The sequence below is a fragment of the Anoplolepis gracilipes genome, chromosome 11, assembly GCF_047496725.1.
Source record: "Anoplolepis gracilipes chromosome 11, ASM4749672v1, whole genome shotgun sequence".
NCBI lineage: Eukaryota > Metazoa > Arthropoda > Insecta > Hymenoptera > Formicidae > Anoplolepis > Anoplolepis gracilipes.
In genome coordinates, this window is record NC_132980.1 from 8,314,069 (window position 1) to 8,326,311 (window position 12,243).

The following is a 12,243-nucleotide window of genomic DNA, read 5'->3' on the forward strand; positions in this document are numbered from 1 at the left end:
TAACAGTGATATATATTCCGCATTAAATCTATCAACAATCATGTAGCTATACCATTGTTCAACATGAAAGTACTTTGATCGCACCTAACTAATTAAAATGTCGATTCGATTTTGTTCGCGCCATGGATATAATTCTAATTTGCCACATTTCTATCGACTATTTTAATGAATTGAATCGTATATGCTGTAATGGAAGTATATTTTTAACTGAAGCCACACGTTTCTCTCCGCATGTTTCAACACGCTTTTTCAATCAATAGTTTGATTCGCTCAACCAAATTTTTCAATCTGTAGTTTGATCCGCTTAACCTAACTAAATTTTTGAAGGGTGATTTAATTTTATGTTGCGAGTTTCTCTCAGTTTGTTTAGCTCGAATCAATTTTCAAGGTATTCAGTTTATTGATGCAGTTCAATATTTTTTATAGCTTCACTTTTTAGCGTATTTTATTTATAATCCGATTTATTTATCTTAACTAAAGTTTTGAACATGGTACAATTTATTGGGCAACTTCATTTATTTAGTTGAAATTTCGAGTATAGTATTTTTTTTTTCCTAGGTACAATTTGATTATTCAATTTACCCGAGTGAGTGTATCTTCTATATTTTTCTTGATTTTTTCTGCTCTATATTTTTATTTGCTCAATAATCACAAAGAGTAATGCAATTAAATTTTTATAATCACATTTATTCCATTAAATTTTAGTGTAATTACTTTACGTTTCAAAAATCTAACAGAAAATAAGTGAGAACATGATATACGTCCTACGCGAATTGCTCGGAAGTAACGTAGCTATACATTTTACGTCAAAATGGATAACCGTGGATAATTCGATGCGAAATGCCGAGTCATAATCATCATTTTCAAGCGCGTCCACTTTTACCCTGCCACATTGCGTGGATTTAACGATAACCTGCCCTGCGGTTTCGTGTTTACACCTTCACTCTAATATTAAGGGCTCTAACGTTACAACATAATTGCATACTCTTGACAAGATCATATCCAACGAGATAATCGATCTATATCGCATCATAATATTTTTACGTACCTATTTATCAGTATCAATTTTTTTGAAAAAAAAAAGTGACTTTAAATATTAATTCGCTCATTCTTTTGTTAAAATACAATTATTGGATGTTCGATTTACCCGCGAGCTTCGATACAAAACCGTTTCCAGATGAAGTTATCGAATAATTGACAGAAAGTTGCACTATATATGTACACGAAAGCTATTTATAAACCATCATTATTATCATTGTGACGAAATGATATATAGTAGACGGTATAGATAACGTTTCTTAAGAAGAGAGACACGCTTTGTGCGTTCGCTTTTGAACCTCTGTGACAATGAAGATCGTATCGCTGCATTGCATACAACCAACGGGGAGGATGTTAAATGCACAATATCGTCGAGGCATTTATCAGAGAACATCTATTATTTTATATCATAACAAAAATGAAATCTTGTCAAATACTAAAAATATCTCGAAGTTGGAATATTTCTTTTCTGTTGGAGAAGAGGGAGATGTCAAATATCGTAATATGATAATATTATCGGAGAATATCCATTATTTCATATCACCATAAAAAGGTGAAATTTTTCAATCTTAAAACTAAAAATATTTCGAATATTTGAAGTATTCTGTTTTATCGGAGAGGGAAGTGTCAAATATCGTAACATAATAATATTATAACATAAACATTGCGTTAAAAAATTCCTTTGGTTTACATCTTTACATTAAAAATTCTCGAAATTAATGTAAAATGGAAGATTTTAAAGGTTGCATATTTGCATTTGTATAAAAAACTGTAAGAAAATGGACTTGTTTACCTGATATACAAATATAAATATATAAAAGTTATATATTAAACGTTCACAATAATTATATGTATAATATTTTAATGTTGATACGCAACACACGGAGTATCTTTCAACTCTTTCTGTTTGAGTTTCGCATGAATGTCAACACAGCGACTATATGTAAACAATAGCGCATTATATATACCTACACTGCCAAACTTTGCATCACACACATAGGATGTTTGATATTAACAAATTTTAAATTTTCCTATGTTCCTAAAACGAGAAAAATTAGTTAAAGTTTATACCTGTTTTCGTTTATATTTTCTTTTCTAAAAATTTTTTTAAAAATGATGTAAAACATAGTTGCGTTTTAATATTAAATATTATTTAATATTAATATTAAATATTATTTTTATTGAGAATATTATTGCATAATATAATTTCTGGGGATTAAAATATTTAGGTATCTCTATTTAATTGTTTATTTATGTAATAATTTATGCGCAAATTTTTTCTGCTTTCTTGATATATATATATATATATATATATATATATATATATATATATATATATATATAAAATAATATTTTCTTTACTATAAGTATGACTATAAGTTTATAATATTAATAAATATCTATAATTTCACCAACTATTATATTGTATGTGTATGTTTCTTGAAGATACATTTTTATCGTCATTACTCTTGGAACAGTCTTCGGGCCTTTCCCTGACTTAACTAGAAATTGACCCAAGTTCCACAGCGGACATCGACCGACAGTTATTTAATACGAAATCGGTTTACGTAACTAAATTCCAACGTCATCATAGACCGAGTAAAATCGATTTACTGGTTGACAGGAGGAGGAGATATTCGACCAGTATCGATGTGGCGAACGCATCCTACCGGTAACTTCTCGCCTCAAAAGTTCCCCCGGAGAAGACGAGGGGAGAGAAAAGGAGAAAGAAGCAACGATGCGATGAGTTGATTTACTGCCGTGTAAACCGCCCTTAATCTCGACGAGGATTTACGGCCGTCGGGCTAAAATTGGTATCCGACTGTGACTCGCAGAAAGCGCTTTCTCTCGAAACGCAGAAATTCGCAACGCATCGGAAATCCTGTCGTCCTGGATGTGCGACAAAGGCTCTTCGATCACAATCAACTTTTTCTCACTTTAAGAAGGAACTTTCGCGTAATCTAGATTTGATTTCATGAAGCGAGTAAAGTTCCAATTTTGAGCCTCACATTCGTAACCTGTTTATAGAAGAAGTAAAAAATAATTTAGGAAAATTCAGGAACATACACGCGCTTACGAGATTTTTCCTGCCTCACGGTTTTTCCTACAACAATATTTGTCTGTAACAAAATCTAAACTGTATTATACAGAAGAAATATCTGCCAATCGAATCTCCCTGAAATATTTTCGTTTATTATAAAAACTACAGCGAAATTACACGCGACCGCATGTCGGGACTTCAAAGTACACTGACCGATATATAAAGATTTTTCATTCCCTTATTGTGTATTATTTCGAAATCTTATCCGACTTTCCAATCATCACGCATATGAACGATAAATCAAATTGAAAATGCACGATGTTGTGAATAATCGTGTTTATTCACGCAAACTTTTTTGTTATTTTATTTCACTGGTCATTTCACGCCGTAATGCAACGCAGACTAAAAACTATTATATAAATACATATATATATATATATATATATATATATATCTTAATTATAACTTTTATATCATCAAAAGTCACCTAAATGGATTGCCTATAATTACAAATATTTGCTAACTGTCATTGGTCAAAATCATATCTATCTACCACTATATGTAATTGCACACTCGTGGGTGCATCGTTATATTGATTTCCACAGCTAAGTATGATACATGTTACCGTTCATTAATAATAACTAATTAGTAAATGTACAATCGCGGTGTAACAATTTGTAAAATTAACTTTGTTCGCGAATACAACAAAAAAAATATATATATATATATATATATAAAATTGACGATTACAATTTAAGTTTATCTTAAATATCTCAAGATATATAAAACACAAGTCACATATTTAATAATAAGTTTAAAATAAAAAAATATTAAAAGTGATTTATATTTCATTGTTATACATGATATTATATTGCAATCAGACTGAGATAGAAGTGTTATCCAATCGTTATTGATTTGATGAACCCTTTCAATAAACGAAAACAAGTTTGCGAACAATATAGTACTTTTGTCTGATCGTCGCAGCCACAACAGATATCAAGTTAACCCGGTCGAACAGCGGCTTCCGAAATATGCCCATCCACAAGCGTGATGTGAAGCATCATAAAATTGTGACGTGTCCATACTACGAATATTCTGACATACATCCCGCTTCTTTTGAAAATCAATTGATTAGTTAACCATTTAACTGCCGCATCCATAAAAAAAAAATCTATGCGAAAGAATTTCGGCATAAATTAATACGACGTTAGTATTTCTCTATTTGATTTAGAAATACCATGAAAATAAATGCTAAAAAAATACTCAAATATTTAACGCGTTCGCGTGATTTTATTGGCTCGTTAACTGATTAGAGATCGGCGCCTTGTTCGCGCTACTGGATTACTGCCCTTCACCCAATTACCATGCATTGCGATCTCAATTGCAGTCCGCGCACTTCGGATATAACCCCATGGCACGAATTTTAACCTCCAGCGTTTTGATTTGATTGCGACGAGAATCGAGGTCTGGTCTCTTTCTCCGATTCGCACGAACAGCTCCAAGTGTAGCCGAGCATATTTCACGATACCCGTCGAGCGAAATTAGCAATCTAGCGGTGTCTAATACGAGAAGTGCCGGTCGGAATTACTTCCTCTCGTTGCATCGTGAAACCGCCACCGCAAGCTGACTGTGGCCACTTAAAGGTGCATATACATATACACTGTTCAAGTTTCACTGAGAAAAGTAAGTTCTACCAGAATTTGAAAAATATGCCAATACTTGAAACACTTAATGCGAGTAGAGCCAAAATTATGTACAAAGACTATCGATTTCTCGGAATATAAATAGATTTGAAACAAATTTAATTATTGAAGGCTTGCGTATGCATTTCGAATTTATTCGAAAATATTTGAAGTAAACGAAAAGACAAGCGAATAATACGTTTCGGAAAATGTACTCGTTGAAATGCACAGTGTATATTCTCGTTAACGTACGTGCCTTTTTTTTCTTTTGCTCCGATAGCTTCCTTTCCTTTTACTTTTTTCCTCTTGTCCTATCTCCACATCTTCTTCGCGTTTTCGCGAACGGGAAAAGAGCGTGGGTGGAAAGGATGGGAAATGCAAGTGAGTCGAGAAAATTGGAAATCGCTGCAAAATTGCACCGGCACGTTGCATGTCAGGTAACCAAGATTATCTTCACCGCGTTATCACCGCGAAAAGGAGGTCGGAAAACGAAGAGAGTCAATAATGGCGAGTATAATATTGTTGTTACATCGTTTCACAATGTGATACGATGAGAAATGCAAAGTGAGAAAAAATTTGCTTTATGCATAAGCAAAAAATTGGTTATCCTCTTCAAATAAATATCGCAGAGAAATTTAGAAATATATTTAGAGAGTAAAAATATACAACCAACGCGGATTATAATTATTTTAATTAGATTTGTATATGTATTATTATGTATTTATATGTGAATTAGAATTAAATCGAGGGAAGAAGAGGTAAAACGGTGCTGTCATGCGTATCAATTTAATAATCACAGCGATGCGTAGCGCAGCATCCACAAATCATCGCATCTGTTGCTGTGGCTTTCGGGATGCGTGTTCCTCGATGCAGGAACAGGCGGTGGCGATTGGTCGGATTCTACGGGCAAATTAGATCGTGACGTCGGCAGTGTAACAAATTGATGAGCGGAAAATCAAATAGGATTTATGGTCTCGCAATCGCTTGGCGGGCCGGCCAATATGACGCGCCAAATCAGCGACCACTTTAGAAATTTTCACATGGTTCCAATATCAATATTTTATCAGGAACAATCAAAGAATACAATGATTAAAATGAGTACATTAGTATAAGAATAGTGAATAAAAAATTTTACAACACACTATCCTTTTCACGCGTTAAATAAAGATGATCACTTTTTAAATATTTCATGTGAATATTTAAAGTTTTCTAGTATGCAACAAAAACAAATCAGTATTCTAAAAATTTTTAATTTTTGAAAAATTAATAAAATAGAATGAATTATATATAACGAATATATGATCAATCTAAATTACATATATCGATATAAGTATATCACGAATAATACACACAAATTATCTTATTTTTTTCCCACAAGAGTATGCATTTAAAACAGTAGAAACATCAGCAATACCACAAAACGTTTTTTCAGAAGTGCTTTTACCACATTTAAAAGTTTATATATTGTGCCATAAAACTACTCGACGATTCTGACGAATCTGTTGTGTCCCACGCCGCAAACGCAAAATATCAGTTCTCGTACACAGAAAACGCATCTGAGTGTATCTAAATGGAAAAAATATACTACTATGTGTACGAACGAAAAAAGAGAAAATAAAATACAAAAAATGTGCGATCGTGTCACTCAGCGATAATAATATAATCACACGAGAAATCCAAAGACATCGATTCACCATTTTTATTCACCATACTTCAATAACAAATAAACATAGAATTACAGTTCTTTTTATGAGAAGCAAAATTCCAGAATAATGTGGATGAATTTTAAGATATACAACTGCAACATTAATAATCTCTCTTATCGTAAAAAAATGTGAATTATTTTTATCTTAAATGATATTCTGTCATATCACACTCTTTAATATATACATATATTTTCAAACACATTTCGAAGTATATTTAATAAATTTAGCTTGATTTATATACTTTATTTTAAATTTTAACAGTTTATTTATCCGACAATGACACAAATACGTCAAAATCGATTAATTTGAACTCGCCTCTCAGAGTTATCCTCGGCGATCGACCATTCAGCCGGTCGACAGGATGAAATATGATAGTCGTTGGTCGCGCCACGCCCAGTTTATCATATTTCTTGGAGTACATTATCATAATAGCATCGTGCATGAGATCGGTCGCCACATCGTTCCGTCGATGACACGCCACGTTCCAAACTCGTGCGGAGATCGATGCGACCGGCACGTCGCGTCGCGTTGCGACACCTCCTCCTCGCGATTTAAGAGTAAACGTCTATATTTAACCCCTATGATGAGAGCTCTGTAAGAGCTTTTTCTTAGGGTGATTCGCAAGTTCTTATGCCTGAGCTCTCTATTACGAGATATCTTAAACATACATTAACTAAAATGTATATATTATCTCCATATAACGCATCATCAGACTTGCGATGACGATTGTCGCATGTGTCAGAAAGAAATATAATTTAGAGATTTTTTCTTGTTTTTATAGATTATTATAAAATATGAATCTAATGGATAACTCTATAATAGACTTTGAAAATAAATAATAAGAATAGCTGAAATATTTCAAATATATGAGAAGCAAAAAAAAAGAAAATAATATGATTTAATTTCAGATTGCATATTGCATAAATATATGTCGAATTAATAACAAAATAAATATTTAAAAAATAAATTTGCCCTATAGTTATAAAATATACTTTGCCCTATTCTTATAAAATGTTGCGAGAAAAAAGTAGTTATCTGAAATAGTTATCTTGCATATTATGTAAAATAAACGTTATGAATATTAAAATTGTACTACAACTTTGATTATAATATTATGTCACGTTATGAAAACTCAACAATACGTATGCGCATACTAATGACACTAATATTTAAAGGTTTGCTGCATAACGAAGGTATAGTGAATATGAGGTTTCTTTATAGTTTCCGTTGCATTAAAATTTTATGTAAAGTTCTTGTAAACATTTAAATTTCGCTAAAAATTATTTGCAATAACTTTTGTGATTTGTGTAAGAAGACAGGATATGCTTAAAATAAAACATGATTATTTAACATACGAGCTCTATTAACTCATCTTCACATGGAAAGTGTAAAAAAATTTTTTTTAATTCAATAATAACTGAATTAAATTTAATTGTATTTAAAAATCCCAAAAAGATGAAAATAATTAGAAATTTTCAATTATAGGATTAATCTTTATAAGCACGGTTCTTAATAATTTATATAAATGCATATATTTTTTTATAAAAACATACAATTCTTTCGTGCGTGAAGGAATTATTCTAATATAAGCGCTTTTTTATATTTTTTAATATTATCATATTTATTATTATTAAACTATATTAAATCATATTACGTGTTTATATCATTTATGAATTTATTGCATTTGTTTTAATTTATTAACTTTTCCGCGCAAAAGTAGAATTTTAAAAATCTAAACATTTTTACTTGGATAAAAAATTGGCACGCGATATCTTTCTTCGTTCTATAATACATCAATTAATGAAACAAAAAACATAAAGCTATATCGAAACTGATGGCGCGCAACATAAGGATTAAGTGTACCAGCATGTCGGATGGGTTTACAGTGACGAAAGAGCGGATAGGAGGACGAAAAAGTCTGCTATCTTTCTTTCCAATGCAGAGCGCGTTGGTATAAGAAAAACGGTATATACGCGACGACGATAGAAGTAGTGCAGGTGGGGATTTAATCAACTTTCCTTTTTGTCTCGTAAATCTTCGTAGACGCGGCATCTTCGCCGGTGCAAATCGCATCCTCGATTTTTTATCAGACGATGCGAATGCATGTTTCTTTAAAACTTATTGCTAATATTACCTTTTTCCTTTTTATTATTTCGAGCAAGCAAATCATGATCATTTCTACAAACTGGCATCTCATCAAAGATATATTTTGATATGCTATGGAATATTTTTAAATAAATTATATCGTACGTAAATGCTAAGTCTATAATTATTTTTTTATTTGATTCGAGCTAACTTCAAACGTCGAAAATGATAAAAAAAGCAAAAAAAATATATTTATATAAAAAAAATATTGTTTAATATCTAATATTCGAAAAAATAATATTCCTTGCAAACACATTTTTAGTGTTATATTATTTTTTTATTTTAAATCAAAATTAATATTCGAAGTCGAAATTATCAGTATTTACATAACATAATTCGTTGATCAATACGATCATAAAATTAATATCATTGTTAAATCGAAACTGTTTAATCTGTTTTCAGCGTCAAGACAGAATATGGCGATAGACATCGAGCCAAAAAGGGAAACGGCTGTTCGGGTCGGCGAGAGTTTGCAAATTCTATGCAAAGCCCCACAACCGCTTCGTGTTTGCCGTGTGGAAATACCTGGCGAGGGTAGCATGGTACTGAGCGAGCGGGACGGGCCGTCAGAAGACGGCATCGAGTATTACGGTGATGGTGTCAAAACTGGCCAGTGCGGCGTCCGCATCACCAAAGTGAAGGAGACTCACGACGGCATCTTCAAATGCTCCCTGACATCCAACATTGCTCGGCAAGAGGCAACCGCGTCTCTAAAAATAATCGTTGCGAGTAAGTCTTTCGTTTTTGGTTCCATCAGATTTTAGCTCAACAAAATTGTCTAATGTAGAGACTGTATACTGATATATTGTAAAGAAGGTATAAACGACGCTTAGAAACATTTATTTATGTATAATCTTTCTATACTTTTCTACTTTAAAAATATATAATTATTATTTTTTTAAAAATGTTTTGAATTTTTTTTACTTTTACAGAAATTTTAATTTTAAATTTGGAAAATGCGTTTATGTTAATTTATCATAATATTTAGATCTATAAATTATTTTTCGAAATTCAATACTACAGTACTTAAAAGAGAATATAATAAAAATATTATCATGTAGCATAAAGTAATAAAAATAGGATAAGCTATTTTTATAAAAGGTTTATGGTGAAAAGAGAAAAACATTAATTTGAGAGAACAAGAAGCAAAAAAACAAACTAGCTTGTTTTCCAGTCGCTATAGCTGTATTCGAAAAGTAATTAATCTTCTTTAAGAAAATTGCTTACGGAGACTGAAATAGGCGCCCGGAGCGAAATTACTCTGTTTAAGATAAACCCGATAAAGATAAATTACGAAATTTATGAATATCTTGGAAGATTTTTTTTTTAACACGAAGAAATATCGCGACGAAAAAATTAATCAAGTTATCGCTTTTGACTCTCAAATTTAAATAATAAACTAATAACATAAACATAGAAAAAAAGTATAGCCTATGTACTTATCAGTTTAATCCAATCGATATATACAATGAAGCGGTTCAGTTTAAAAAGAAATTTTTATTTTAATTACTTAGGACCACCCAATAACCCGGATCTTCGCACGAGTCCCGGATCTGTTGATAAAACTACTTACAGAAAAGGCGAAAAATTGGAAATCAGTTGCAGTGCTCCATCTGGACGACCAGCAGCTAACATCTCGTTATTCATCGGTTAGTTTATTATCATTTAATATTTTTAGAAAGAAGAGCGTGTTACCTGACTTTACATACGTAGTCTATAACAAAAAAATTTGTAGAAATAAAGAAATTACTATAGAAAAGTTTAATTGAGAATAATGTAAAATTCCATTAAAGTAAGATTAATTTTAAGATTAAACAAAGGAAAAATTTAATTGAAAGTATAATACTAGAAATATCAAAAGAAACAGAAGTAGAATTTTAAAGTTCCTGTTTACGTATCCCCGGATTAATAATATATGTTTATTAATTAAGAAATTATATTTTTTAAAAATGTACAAATGAGATTATTTTTTTCCTTAATATCTAGATGATGAACCGATCGGCACCGATGATAAAACCATCCTCTACGAAACGATAGACGACAACTCTTTGGCTATGCAAAACGCTTCACGCAGCTTAGATTGGACGGACAATGGCAAAACATTACGATGCGTAGCGAGTCACATTGCTCTTGATAGACCCAAGGAAACTACTATGCAACTCGACATATACTGTAAGTTATTGATTTTATAGTATAAAACAATTTCTTCTTTCTTTCTCTCTTCGTTATTAATATATGTTCTGTAACACATATTTTTCAAGGTTTAAATTTTTTTTATTTTCTTTGTAGTTTTTTTTATTTTCTTTTACCTTCGACGTTATATCTTTTCTTTATTCTGTTTTAGAAATTAGAATCTTCAGTATCAATATTCAATGACTAATAAAAAGTTTGTTTCTATACAATACAATCTTATTCAACAATAGAATAACAGAATAACGGTTTAAAATTAAAATAAAAATTATAATCTTTTTATTAATAATTATTTTTTTTTTTTTTATATTCAGTACCGATAGAAAATTGTAATGGAAATTTTCTGAGATATTATTTTTTGTTGTATAATTTTCATATAAGTAAATTTCAGAAAGAAACTGCATTTTTTCCTACATAGATCCACCTCAGCCACATGCAACATTCGAACGTTTCGGATACGTGATTGGCAGGCAAGGAATCATCAATGTTACCATTTTTGCGAATCCTAGGCCGCGATTTACATGGCGAGTAAACCAAGAAAGGATCGACGAAGGTCGTCCAGATGAGAGCAATCGATTGGAGACTTCAACTGCTGTTGAATTGGTAAATTTTCTTCTTTAAAAATTGACTTCCTTTTTAATTCTTCTTTAATAATGTATCCCAATAAGGCGATCTATAACTTTTTAAACATATACATATATATATATATATATATATATATATATATATATGTGTGTGTGTGTAATTTATGCTATTATTTGTTAATTATAAAGAATAATTTCACGATAAAGAATAAAAACATATTCCTTAATTTCTGTTACTTTTCTTGAGATTCATTATTAAACATTTTCATGATTGGATTTAAATTTTAATTAAAGAAAAAATAAGATTTTGTTGCCTTTGCTCTCTCTCGTAGCTTTTCAAGTCGAAAGTTTTAGATTTATTGTGTGCTCAAATAATATTCTTTAAATAATTAATTTTCTGCTGAAAAAAAGAATAGTCCTTTTACATCCATTAAAAAAAAATATTTCTATTCCGAAGTGTTTAGCAGCTATTTTTAAAGCGATCATCATAATAATCGCGTTGCAACCAAGGAAATGCATTTGACGATTCGATTAAATTAACAACAGCAAGATATCGACGATTTATTTAAAACTCGAGAATATTTCGATGACAGATGAAACGTAGAGGAAGGAATAAGCGCGCTGACCAAGAAATAATTGGCGATGAAAGAAAAGAGAGGCGTGTGAGATTAGATTGATGGATGCAAATGAAACAGAAATTCAATAGTGCGCCGCGACTCGAGCCTCGATTTACCGTTCGCTCGGGATGCATTCTCCATGCACCTGTGTGACAGCGCGCACCGAGTACAACGCCGTAATGAAATTCCATTGAATTCAGACACAGCGAATCGATCGGAACCACGCGATCGGCCTCGAGC

General features: G+C 31.4%; 1 protein-coding gene across 5 annotated transcripts in view; it reads left to right on the forward strand.

The window, feature by feature from the left end:
• The window catches only part of Fas3 (fasciclin 3), a 295,108-nt gene that overhangs the window by 260,450 nt on the left and 22,415 nt on the right, over positions 1-12,243 (forward strand). For all 5 annotated transcript variants that reach the window (XM_072902674.1, XM_072902676.1, XM_072902675.1 and 2 more), the window contains exons 2-5: positions 9,015-9,341; positions 10,127-10,261; positions 10,599-10,784; positions 11,221-11,405. In XM_072902674.1, coding sequence (XP_072758775.1) covers positions 9,015-9,341; positions 10,127-10,261; positions 10,599-10,784; positions 11,221-11,405 — 833 coding nt within the window. The remainder of the gene's footprint in view (positions 1-9,014; positions 9,342-10,126; positions 10,262-10,598; positions 10,785-11,220; positions 11,406-12,243) is intronic.